At 42.3% G+C, this 13480-nt stretch overlaps 1 protein-coding gene across 13 annotated transcripts in view; it reads left to right on the top strand.

Annotated features, from left to right (window-relative positions):
* LOC147825850 (uncharacterized) overlaps positions 1 to 13480 on the top strand; it is a 30819-nt gene that overhangs the window by 1257 nt on the left and 16082 nt on the right. For all 13 annotated transcript variants that reach the window (XR_015440029.1, XR_015440030.1, XR_015440028.1 and 10 more), the window contains exon 2: positions 6116 to 6195. Coding sequence is in view for 5 of the 13 variants with exons in the window: in XM_087183775.1 (XP_087039901.1) it covers positions 6116 to 6195 (80 nt within the window). In the remaining 8 variants the exon portion in view is untranslated. The remainder of the gene's footprint in view (positions 1 to 6115; positions 6196 to 13480) is intronic.

Here is a 13480-nt window from a genome sequence, read left to right as displayed (position 1 = left end):
CAAGATTTGTTCTAAATTAAATCACTTGACCAAAACCACTGAAACCTTAAACTGTCCTGAACAGTTCAAAAACCCTTTTTTTTTTGAACTGGGGATCAAACCCAGGACCTTGTGCTTGCAAGGCAGGCGCTGGCGCCACTGAGCTAAATCCCTAGTCCTTGAAAGCCTTTTTTAGTCATCAATTATTAATCAAAGAATGTTCAGCAGTGCCTTTAACAGTCTTATTATCTTGACTATTAATGTATAGATGTATCATCTCTCCCCTTGTGATAGTGAGATAGGATTGTGTCTGGTCAATTCAGTCTTCCTACTCTCTGTGTTCCTGCTTTATACAAATGTGTAAGAGTGCCTGTGATTTAGCTCAGTGGTTCCGCTGCCTGCCTTGCAAGCACAAGGGTCCCAAGTTCGATGCCCGGTACCAAATGTATAAGAGCAGGGTATGGTGGTGCTGTAATTCTAACTTGGGAGACTGAAGCAAGAGGATCACCACAAGTTTGAGGTCAGCCTGAACTCCATATCGAGTTCAGATCAAATAAAAACCAAATAAATAACCAAATAAAACTAAATAAATAAATGAAAACTGTGTGGAGAGAGTCGAAGATAAAAACTAGGCTAGGCCGGAGATTTAGCTCAGTGGTTTCGCCGCCTGCTGCGCAAGCGCAAGGGCAAGGACCCAAGTTTGATCCCCGGTACCAAAAAAACCAAACTAGGCTAGTTGTGGTGACTCATGCTTGTAACTCCAGCACTCTGGGAGACTAAGGCAGGAAGGCTGCAAATTAAGAGCCCAGCCTGGACAATGTAGTGATTCAGCAGCAGGACCCTTTCTCAACATTAAAAAAAGGTGAGCATGTAGTTCAGCAGTTCAATCCTCCAGGACTCCCGCACCTTCAAATTTAAAAAAACAGTTAACAACAAAAAGCCATCCCTAACAGCCTTGAAGGAAAAAGTAGAAGAAAAGACTTCTGAAAGAACATATAAACCTGATAAAAGAGGTTGTCTGAAGAAGGAAGAAGAAGTTTTGTGATAGAGGTGCTGGCCAAAAGGAAATGTAATCTAATGTTTTAGTTTTTTTACATGGAGAAGGTGCTGATACTTACATACTACTTTAAGGATTAATTTTGAGAGCTGAGAATTTGGCTCAGTTGTACAGCACTGGCCTAACATGTGCAAGAGCTTGGTTTAAACTCCAGTACCATCATAAAGAAAGAAGGGGGGGGCAGGGAAGTGAGAGAGAAGAAACAAGAAAGAAAAGAAACAAATTTTAAAGGAAGCCAGGCATGGTGGCATATACCTGTAAAGTCCTACTTGTTTTTGGTTTTTGTTTCTTGTTTTTTTTAAGACAGGACCTTGAACTCACTATGTATCCCAGGGCTGGCCTTCAACTCACAGTAAACCTCCTGCCTCTGACTTCCAAATGCTGAGATTATAGGCCTGTGACACCATGTCCAGCGAGAAGTCCTACTTGGGATCTAGGATCACACAAAATAAAAGCCTCAAAGCCCTAAAACCTGATTACAGTTCTCATGACTTGAATATAATATAATTATATTCATAATAACCCCCCACCACCAAGGTACATTCCTTTTCCACCCAAGCAAACTCTGAGACATTGACTGAAACTGATTTCACATCCTGTTTTGGCAAAGGACATTACCGACACTTTTACACATTTTAAGTCTTCTTGGCTGGACTAAAGTGAGAACATAATGTGATAGAAAATACATACAAATGGGCCAGGGATTTAGCTCAGTGGTTCTGCCGCCTGCCCCGCAAGCTGAAGGACCCGAGTTCGATCCCTGGTACTAAAAAAAAAAAAAGCAGGGTGTGGTGGCCCATACCTGTAGTCCCAGTACTTGGGAGGCTGAGGGAGGAGGATCACTTGAGTGCAAGGCCAGCCTGCACTACAAAGCAAGACCTTGTCTCAAAAAACAAACAACAATAAGGGCCAGGGATTTAGCTCAGTGGCCCATGCCTGCCTCATAAGTGCAAGGTCCTGAGTTCCATCCCCAGTACCAGAAAAAACATTTTAGCTATAGTGTCCAAGAATAAAAAAGATTCAGATTGGGGCCGAGGATTTGGCTCAGCGGTTTCGCTGCCTGCTGCGCAAGTGCAAGGACCGGAGTTCAATCCCCGGTACCAAAAAAAAGATTCAGATTAAAAGAAACATCAACAATAAAAAACGGCCACAGTGGTACATGCTTGTAATTACAGCACTTGGGAGGCTGAGGCAGGAGAATGGCTGCAAGTCTGAAGCTAGCCTGGGCTACACAGTGAGTTCAGTAAAGGTCATCCTGAACTATTTATTGAAACCCTGTCTCAAAAACAAAAACAAGGGCCAGGGATTTAGCTCAGTGGTTTCGCCGGCTGCTGCACAAGCACAAGGACCCAAGTTTGATCCCCAGTACCAAAAAAAAACACAAAAATTGAAATTTTTTGAAGGTTAAAAAAAAAATGGACCAGCATGGTGATGCATACCTATAATCCCAGCACTGAAGAACCTGAAGCAGGAGAAACAATGTCAGCCTAGACTACATAACAAGACCTGTGTCCAAAAAAAAAAAAGCCGAGTATGGTGGCGGATGCCTGTAATCCTAATGCTCAGGAGGCTGACACAGGAGGATCGCTGCAAGTTCGAGCCCAGCCTGGGCTACATAGTGAGATCAAGGCCACCATGAACTACATATTGAGATGCTGTCTCCAAAAACCAAGATACAAGGGGCCGGGGATTTAGCTCAGTGGTTTCGCTGCCTGCTGTGCAAGCACAAGGACCCAAGTTCGATCCCTGGTACCAAAAAAAATAAAATTAAAATTAAAAAAAAAATACAAAGAGAGAGAGAGATAGAAGCAAAAGTAGAAGGTATGCAGGTGGTATGACCATAACCAGCAAGCACGTGGAACGTTCTGGTCCCCTTGACAGATTGCTGCCTTTAGCACATGAAAATGGGTGTTTCATGTTTATTAGCCATAAAAATCACCCAAGACTCACTGACCTGTGTTCCATGTTGCCAAGCAACATAATTAGAATTTGGCTTTTCATTAAACCTTTTCTCCAGAGAAGTGAATGTGCTGTTGACCGGAGGACTGTATGTTATTTTACATGGCCTAAAATTAGTACACTGACAATAACAATTTGGAACATATCATCAGTTTCAGACCCTGTCTAAAAAATACAACTGGGGGCTGGGATGTAGCTTAGTATGAAAGCTGTGGGTCCAATCCCCAGTATTGCAAGAAATAAATAAAAATTTTTAAAAGGTTAGGAATGTAACTCAGTCCAAAGGCCCTGGCTTCAGTCCCAAGTAAGGTAATAATAATGTCTATCAAAAACCTCAAAAAATAATTGAACTGGCCTGAGGATTTAGCTCAGTGGCACCACCCCTGGCCTTGAAAGTGCAAGGTCCTGAGTTTGATCCCCGGTACCAAAATAATAATAAAATATAATAATAATAATAATAATAATAATTGAACTGTAAGAATTATAGCCAGACAGTTTGTAATAGCTAAAGCTTGGAAACAGCCCAAATACCCATCCACTGGAAACTGGATAAAGAAGATGTGGTTTTTTTATAAAATGGAGTACTACTCAGCCATAAAGAATGAGAAACTAGAGACATTTATAGCTAAATGGACGCATATTGAGGCCATACTCTTAAGTGAAATAAATAGGACACACATGTAAATACCGAATAGTTTCTCTAGTGTGAGAAATTGAAAGTGTAAATAAGGATGAAAATGATTAAAATGAATAATTGATAATTTGAAATAAGAAAAGGTCCAAGGGTTTGGGGATGGTGGAAGGGAAAGGGGAAAGGGAAGAAGGGAAAGAAAAAATTATGAGAGGAAAAAAAAATGAAATCCAACTGTGTAAATAGGGAAGGGTGGAGGGAGTGAAGGGTGCACAGGTAATGGGAGAAAAAATAAAAACTAAGATACATCATGTTCTGGTACACCTAATGATAAATGTAAATGTATTTTATACCTAAAATGTACCAATAAATATATATATTTTTTAAAAAAAGAATTATAGCCAGGCGCATGCCTGTAATGCCAACACTTGAGAGGCTGAGGCAGCAGGATCACTGCAAGTTCAAGCCTACGCTGGGCTACATAGTTCAAACCCAGACTGAACTACATAGTGAGACCCTCAAAACAACCAAAAAAAATTATAGAGTTCAATGTGATGGCATGTGCCTGTAATTCCAGAATTATAGGAGGCTGAGCCCAGAGGATCTAAATTCAAGCCCATCCTGGTAATTTGGCAACAAAACAAAACCTTGCCTTAAAAAAGTGAAATCTAAACTGGGTTTGGGGGTGTGGCTCAGTGATAGAACATTTGTCTAACATGGGTGAGATCCTGACTTCAATACCAACTACAAGGAAAAAAGAATCAAAACTATTTTAGAGTCAAAAAAGTTGAGCTCATAGAAGCTGAAAGTAGAATGGTGGTTACTAGAGGCTGGAAACATAGGAATGCAAAACAGGGTGGGCACGGGCCAGGGGATTTAGCTCAGTGGTTTCGCCACCTGCTGTGCAACCGCAAGGACCTGAGTTCAATCCCCGGTACCAAAAAAAAAAAAGGGTGGGCAAAGTTGATAAATGCTTAATAAAATTACAGCTAGACGGAAGCAAGAGGCTCTGGGGTGCTCTTGAATAGTATGGCGACCACAGGTAACGATTATGTACTGTGAATTAAAGAAAAAAACAGAACTGGGCCGAGGATTTAGCTCAGTGGTTCCACTGCCTGCCTCCCAAGCGCAAGGTCCCGAGTTCGATCGCCGGTACCAAAAAATAAAAAACAGGATTTTGAAAGTTTCCATCACAAAGAAATGTTTAAGAAGATATGTTTAATCTGACTTAAACATTATGCAGTATATACATGAATCAAGCATTAGGCCTCCACTAATATGTACAACTTACATTTTGTCAGATTAAAAAAAAAAAAAAGGACCAGGGATTTAGCTCAATGGCACCATGCCTGCCTTGTAAGCACAAGGTCGTGAGTTGGGTCCCCATTACCAAAAAATAAAAAGCAGGGCATGATAGTATGTGCTCGTAATCCTGGCACTTTGGGAAGCTAAGGCAGGAAGATCAAAAGTTTGAGCCCAGCCAGGGCAATTTAGCTAGTTAGCAAGATCCAGTTTCAAAAAAAAAGGCTGGGCTATAAGGGCCCTGGGTTCCACGCCTAGTACTGAAAAAAGAAAATAAATCCTTGACACAATGTTTCACAATGCCAGCACCACTTAATATATGCTAAACAAATGTCTACCTAAACAAGAGAGAGACAGGATAGAAGGTGGTTGGGGAATATTCCAGGCAGCAGGAGTTCTAGGCATGGGAAATTGTGTGAACCACAGGCAGAGGAAAAATAAGCCCAATTTGGCTGAAGGGAGGATTTTTTGGGAGTCCACGTAGTGGAAAAGAAAATTGTAGAGGTCAGTGTTATCTCATTGTGTAGGGTCTTACATGCCAGGCTAAAGAATTTATTCCCTCCTGTTAACTAATCTCTGCTAAAATGCTTTTTCCATAAGAACGTGAATATGGATTTTCTCTAAACAGAAAATCTTCCTTGGGGAGACTGAGGAATTAAGCTGTAATGGTGGAATGACAGGTTTTGGTGGGGCTGATACTTTAGATGAGGAAGCCACCCCCTTAGATCCTCTGCTGTTGATGTGGCGCCAATTCTGCCAACTTGAGGGTAGGCTAGCTGTGGTCTCTAAAGAAACAATATTTTCCCTGAGCAATCACTTGCATGTCAGTTTTAAATTAGTAAATTTAAGCAAAACTTTTCCATTGAGCTTATAAAAATATACATATGATAGTTGCCAGGGCAAATCTGCTCTGATGAGGATGAATGTAATTCCCAGTCTAACTGTGGAAGAAAATACACTGCCCACACTGGGGAGGGAAGTGGAGGCTTGGCAGCCTGTTCAACCCAGATCTCCCCTGACATTCCCCTGGCCCAATGCTAATCTCCCAGCAGACTGGGCTCTATTCAGGGCCAAAGATAGTTCAGTATGCAGTAACAGAATGGCTACACCTGTTGCCTTTATAAAGCAAGACCAAATGCCTTTTGGTTGAAGGATAAACCACAATGCTCTCAACTTTTCTGACACAGGACTCTGCTCTAGGGAACATTGTGAAGTTGGTCATAGATCTAGGAAGTGATTCCCGAGCTCATCTCCAGCTTCCTGGCAGGTAAGAAAATGTGATCTTTATTTTAAAGGGAAGGATTTGAGACCCAGAAAGATTAGTTTTTATTCTTTCCACTCCTAGGTCAACCCCTTCAACAAGTAATTATTGTCATCTACTAAGTAAATGCCTGACAGATTAGGTGATGGAAAGACAGTGAATCAGATGCTGTCTTCAAGGCATTCATAATCTAGCAGGGAAATATATAATATTTTTTCCAGTGCTGGGGATTAAACCTAGGGTGTTGTGCATATTAGGCAAACCCTCTACAACTGATCTATACCTACAACTCTGAAGTAATATTTTTAAATCAAATTTTATAAATATGTAGAATTTGGGGCCGGGGATTTAGCTCAGTGGTTCTGCCGCATGCCTCCCAAGCACAAGGTCCCAAGTTCAATATCCAGTACCAAAAAAAAAATGTAGAATTTTTAGGTAAAGTACCATACACATGTAATCCCAGCTGGTCCTGTTTGGGAAGCTGAGGCAGGAGGATTGCAAGTTCAAGCCCAGCCTGGGTGACTTAACAGCCTGTCTCAACGGAAGATGTAAAAAGGGTCAGGGATATAGTTCAGCACTAAGAGGACCTGTCTAGCACCCTTGAGGCCCTGAGTTCAATTTCTAGTTCCACCAAGAAAAAAAAAACCTAAATTTTTTTTTAAGTTATGTTGTTAGTGCACAGAACATTTCATCATTTTTTGAGGAAGAGGTAAGTATCGTTAGTAGGACAGGATGTCTCTGCAACTACATAGATTGATGTTGGAGAAAATACACTTTTTTTGTCATTGCTGGGGATTGAACCCCAGGCTCCACATATACACACTCTGATACTTCTAGCCTCTCCTTTCTAGGTTTTTTTTCTAGTATTTCATTGTTTATTTTTTGTCTAGTTGATCTATTTGTGAGAGTGGGGTATTAAGGCCCCCCACTACTATTGTATTAGTGCTTATATGATTTTTCATGTCCATTAGTATTTGTTTTATATAGTTGGGCGCACTAGTGTTTGGTGCACATATATTAATGATTGTCATCTCTTCCTCTTGGATTATTCCTTTTACAAGGATGTAGTGTCCTTCTTTGTCTCTCTTAATCAGTGTTGGTTTGAAAGCCACGTGATCTGCAAAGAGGATAGCTACTCCTGCTTTTTTGGGGGTTCCTATCACATGGAGTATTGTTTTCCACCCTTTAACTTTTAGCCTATGAGTTTCTTTTTGAATTGTGTTTCTTGTATGCAGCATATTGTTGGATCTTGCTTCTTGACCCATTCTGCCAGTCTATTTCTTTTGATTGGTGAATTGAGACCATTAACATTGATGGTTATAATTGATATGTATTGACTTATCATTGTCATGACTTTTTCTTTCTGTTGGATTCTCCCCCTTTGCGTTTAATTTCTTGTCATGCCTGATGGATTCATTCTGCAGGGCTTCCTGGGGTTGTGATCCTCCTTGTCTTTTCCTAGGATGTTTTAAAATTTTGGGAGTGCTGGTTTGGTATTGATGAAGTTCATAAGGTGCTCTTTGTCATGAAAGTATCTTATTTCTCCATCAACTTTGAAAGATAGTTTTGCAGGGTACATCAATCTGGGTTGGAGGTTGTTTTCCTTTAGGGCTTGAAATATGTCGCTCCATGCTTTTCTTGCCTTGTGGGTTTGCATTGTGAAGTCTGCTGTGATTCTGATGGGCTTTTCATTGTTTGTGATTTGTTTCTTTTCTCTAACTGCTTGTAGAATTTTGTTCTGTTGGGTTTCTGGAATCTTTCTGGAATAAGCCTATGTGTAGATTTTTTTGATCCAGGTCACCTTTCATTGCCAGTTCAGGGAGTCTGGGTGGTTGAGTATCAGATTGTTCCATCTCGTTGCCCTTTGGGGTTCCCTTAGGTGATCTGGAAGTCTGGTTTTGGGACTTATTTACCTGTCTTCTCATTTCAACAGATGCAGCCTGCTGTGTCTTTGTTAAGACGAGTTTTTGCTCACCCAGTGGTCATGAATTCTCAGCAAGCCACCGAGCAGCCTTTACTCTGCTGCTCACCAGTACACCAATTCCTGGATTCAGGGTGGTGGCCTACTAGATCCCTGAGCTGATCTGTTGTCTGGGTGGGCTTCTGGCTGAGGCCAGAGCACACTTGGCATGGTATCTAGGCGTGCCTCTCACTGGGGCCCCTATGTAGCTATTGTCTGGGAGGGCATTTGGCTGTGGGTTGTGCACCCCAGTTTCTGTTGTCTGCACAGGCTTTGGCTAGGGTCTCCTCACACTTATCAATGGTATCAGGGCAAGCCTCTGGGTATTGCTTGTGTGCCTGTACAGCTCTTAGCTCTTCTCCCAGGTGGGTCCCTGGCTGTGGCTGATGGTATGGCGAGCCTCTGGCTGAAGCCCTTAGAAAGTGTCTCTCCTTTCAAGTTTTGAGAGACTTCCTCTTTCCCCTCAAAAGGAGATTCCCTAATGTTGACACATATAGCCACCATGGCACAAATATCTTATGGTGTGAAAAAACAAATTCATTTTATATCTACTTCTCAACCTCCACCTTCAGTATTAGATTTGATTTCCTTAATCCTAGGGATCTGTTGGGGTCTGACCCCCTAAAATTGGTTAGTATTGTATGTCAGGCAATTTGTACTTTCCAGTGACACCACTGATATTGCCTCACTCAAAAGAACAGGATCCTTAGACTGGTAATTCTGTCATTTTTATTTCATTCTCTGTGTTTGAAGAGTTGTTAAACAACATACTAAATGTAAAATGTCAATCTTCACTTTAAACTTTCCCTGTTCAAAGCATCAAAATGAAGACTTCATTGAATTTGTTTTGTTTTGTTTGAGACAAGGTCTCACTGTATCTTTCAGGCTGGCCTTGAACTCTCAGTGATCCTCCTGCCTCAACCTCCCAAGTGCCAGATTACAGGTGTTTGAGACTTCATTGAATTGTGTAGTGGCTTTCTGATTTTGGTAATCCATTGAAGAAAGGAGATGAAAAATTGTGTACTGTTAATGGCTGTCTGCCCATGTCTTACCTGAAACACCATGATTGTTTATGAAAAGTATTTTTTTTTTTGGTACTGGGGATCGAACTCAGGACCTTGCACTTATGAGACAGGTGAGGCGCCACTGAGCTAAATCCCTGGCCCTATGAAATGCTTTAATAAAGCCTTAGGCACTATGGCACCCAATGTAATCCCAGCCATTTGGGAGTCTGAAGCAGAAGTATCAAAACTTTGAGGCCAACCTGGGCAATTTAGTGAGACCCTGTCTCAAAATAAAAAATAAAAAAGAGCTGGTGTGGTGGTACATACCTGTAATCCCAGTACCACTTTGGCAGGCTGAGTCAGGAGGATCTCAAGCTGGAACCCAGCCTGGGCAATATAACATTTTAATAAGACCCTGTCTAAAAAAAAAATTCAGTTCCAGTGCCTGCCTCGCAAGTGCAAGGTCTGGATTTCAATCCCTGGTACAAAAAAAAAAAAAATTCAAAAGGGATGGAGCTGTGTAGCTCAGTGCACAGTGCAAGGGCCTTGTGCTCAGTCCCCAGTACCCCAAACTAAACAAACAAATAAAAAGGGTTGGAGTGCTGGGGATTTAGCTCAGTGGTTCCGTGGTTCTGGTGCCTGCTTTGCAAGCACAAGGTCCTGAGTTCGATCCCTGGTACCCAAAAAAAAAAAGGGTTGGGAGATGCAGCTCAGTGGTAGAGCACCCCTAGATCCCTAGGTTTGATCTCTAGTACCTCCAATGGGGATGGAGCTGAGTAGAGTATCACTGGGTTCAATCTTCAGTATCCCCACATCCACATACACACAGAGCAGAGCCAAGCATTAAGTACTTTTTAGCTATTAGCTCTGCTATTAACTTACTGTATGACATTGGCCAAGACCCTCCCTCTCTCTGGATCTTTTTCATTTTGTAAAATAAAGTGGTGTTATTACAAATAATCTTTGAAGTTGTTTCAGCCCTATAGACCTTGTGTGTGAGGTGGGTTTTTTTTGCTACTGGGAATCGAACTTGGGACCTTGCGGTTTTGAGGCAGGCGGTGGAACCACTGAGCTAAATCCCCAGCCCATGTGTTTTTTGTTTAGTGTTGTTTTTGTTTTTTGAGACAGAGTCTCACTATGTAGTTCAGGCTGCCCTTGAATTCACTATGTAGCCCAGGCTGGCCCCAAAATCACAGTCTTCCTGCCTCAGCCTCTCAAGTCCTGGGGATTACAGGCATGTGCTACCAGGTCCAGCAGCGCTATAAATCTTAGAACTACCTAAGATTCTAATTATAGAGAAATCTTAACTTCCCTCTCTAGTTGATAAACAATTTTTCCTAAAATCAAAGATAACAAGACACCTGGATGGTACAAGTGACAGCCAGGTGGATTTTGTCCAAAGTGTAAAGTGAAAACTAGTTGTCAGCCCTGGCCTCACTTGGCCAGGGAAAACTTCTCTGGGCTCAGTAGCACCTTCCAGCATGCGATGCTTTCCCTCTCACTGGCAGCTCCAGGTGCAGACCAGTTCTGGCAGCTTCACTTGTGAGCTGGCCAGATGCTTTTGTTCAGGAACTTGCTCATTCCTGCTGTGTGGGCCCCAGGGAAAATATCTTTTACTTTGCTTTGCTTATTGTGTGTGTGTAGATTTTTTATTTGTTTTCATTTTGTTGTACTGAAGCTTGAACCCACCTTGCCTGGCCTTTGCTTGGTTTTAATGAAGAAAAGCAAAAATACAAAAAGAAGTAGAGATACAACAAATAGAAATAGACTGAGAAGGGCTGGGTATTTAGCTCAGTGGTTCTGCTGTCTGCCTCACAAGCACAAGGTCCTGAGTTCAATCCTTGGTACTAAAAAAAAAAAAAAAAAAAAAAAGAAATAGACTAAGAAAAAAATAGAGAAAGATTTTTCTGACATTTTCTAACAAGAGAGATGAATGTAAAATAAAAGCTGGTTCTAGCTCCAGCACTCTGAGAGGCTGAGGCAAGAGAATCAAAAGTTTGAGCCCTGGGCTGGGGATTTAGCTCAGTGGTTTTGCCACCTGCTTCGCAAGCAGAAGGACCTGAGTTCAATCCCTGGTACCAAAAAAAAAAAAAAAAATTTAAGAAGAGCTGGGAATGTAGCTTGGTAGGAAGGCCTTGGGTTCAACCCCAGTATTGGAAAAACAAAACAAACAAACAAAAGAAAAGAAAAAGAAAAAACAAGCAGGGAAGAGCATCAAGAGGCAGAGTTGGGAGCTGTGAGAAGACAAGGAGTTCAGGGAAACCCAGGGGGCCTTCTCCTTCCTCAGAATACCTCCTGGACCTGTCAGATATCTTTGGCTGTGTCCAAAACTCTCCACCCTTCATCCCTTCAGCCTCCTTTTCTTGAATCATGACAGTCTCAGAAGCAGGTTAAACTGGTTCTTGCAGGCCTGAACATGCACTTCTAAGGAACAGCTACTGCTGAAAACTTTGTCCTCAGCTATAGCCACAGTCAGCTACAGAGATACAGAAGACCTGGGAGAGGAGACACCTGAGGGAAAACATAATCAGCACCTACTTCCAAACACAGATTACCTGCAGGGAAAAGTAATGCTCCAGTCATCCCCTTACCCTGGTCAGCAGAGTGGCCACTTCTGTCCACAAGAGTGTCTCCTACAAGTCCCAGTGCCTATTACTTGAGGCCTCACTCAAATTGTCAGTGGAGCTCCTCACAGAATTTCCTGTGTTCTGCAAAGCTGCTTCCCAGCAACATCCCAGGGAGCCCAGCTTTCTGCTTCTCCCTCTAGGTTGCTGGGGTCCTTTGAGTCCTGGGGAAAGGCTTCATGTGGCTTTTCCTGCAGCCTGGGCAACCTGGCTGGCCTCTTGCCTCACTGTTGTTATACAGGGTAGGGAGCAACCAGGAAGAGTAAAGAGATTCCTGGTTGAGTCTTCAGTAAAGGTCTGGCTAGCTGTTAGCTGTGTATCAAAGCTTTTTTTATTTTTTAATCTTCAGCCAATCCCTCTGCTCCTAGCTGCTCCAGAATCACAACATGGAACTGTGAAAATCTCAACAGATGACTCAGGTTGATGGGATCCCTAAGAATGTTTTACAGTTGTGCTCTATTTACAAAGGACCTTTAGATCCTTTATCAAGGAAGTTCACAATTGGACCAGAGAGGTTTAGTGACCTGCCTAAAAATACAGGGCTAGTTATCTATTATACATTTTGATCCTTATTTACACTTTCAGTTGCTCACACCAGAGAAACTATTCGGTATTTACACGTGTGTCCTATTTATTTCACTTAAGAGTATGGCCTCAATGTGCATCCATTGAGCTACAAATTTCTTTTCTTTTCTTTTTTTTTTTGGTACCAGGGATCAAACTCGGGTCTTTACACTTGCAAGGCAGGTGGCATAACCACTGAGCTAAAGCCCTGGCAAGCTATAAATTTCTCTAGTTTCTCATTCTTTTTTTTTTTTTTTTTGGTACTGGGGATTGAACTCAGGACCTTGTGCTTGCAAGGCAGGCGCCAGAACCACTGAGCTAAATCCCCAGCCCTAGTTTCTCATTCTTTATGGCTGAGGAGTACTCCATTTTAGTTCCACTTGTCAGAAGGATCTGACTTTTTTTTTTTTTTTTTTTTTTGGTACCAGGGATCGAACTTGGGTCCTTGTGCTTGTAAGGCAGGCAGGGGAACCACTGAGCTAAAATCCCCGGCCCAAACAATTTTTTATTTTTGGTACAGGGGATCTAACTCGGGTCCTTCCACTTTCAAGGAAGGCGGCGGAACTACTGAGGTAAATCCCCAGCCCAGGAGTACTTCATTTTATTAAAAAAACTACATCTTCTTTTTGGTACTGGGGATTGAACTCGGGACCTTGCGCTTGCGAGGCAGGCGCCAAAACCACTGAGCTAAATCCCCGGCCAAAACTACATCTTCTTTATCCAGTCTCCAGTTGATGGGCACTTGGGCTGTTCCCAAGTTTTAGCTATTCCAAACTGTGCCACTATAAACATGGGTGCACATATATCACTGTGGTATGATTCCTTTAATTCTTTTGGGAAGATCCTAGCAGGGGAATAGCTGGATCAAATGGTACCTCTAATCCTAGTTTTTTGAGGTAACTCCATACTGATTTCCACAGTAGTTGGACCAGTCTACACTCCCACCAACTGTGGAGAAGGGTTCCTTTTTCCCCACAACCCTGCCAGTATTTATTGGTTGATTTCTTTTTTTTCTTGGTACCGGGGATCGAACTCGGGTCCTTGCGCTTGCAAGGCAAGCAGCGGAACCACTGAGCCAAAGCCCCAAACCCCGCCCCCCTTTTTAAAGGCCATTGTCCTGAGCTGCAGAATATTGGTTG

The sequence above is a fragment of the Heterocephalus glaber genome, unplaced genomic scaffold (genome assembly GCF_053883595.1).
Source record: "Heterocephalus glaber isolate CG9 unplaced genomic scaffold, H.glaber_assembly_v1.0 deba00001481, whole genome shotgun sequence".
NCBI classification, from domain to species: domain Eukaryota; kingdom Metazoa; phylum Chordata; class Mammalia; order Rodentia; family Bathyergidae; genus Heterocephalus; species Heterocephalus glaber.
Note: the sequence above shows the minus strand (reverse complement) of the source record. Positions and strands in the feature narration are given on the sequence as shown.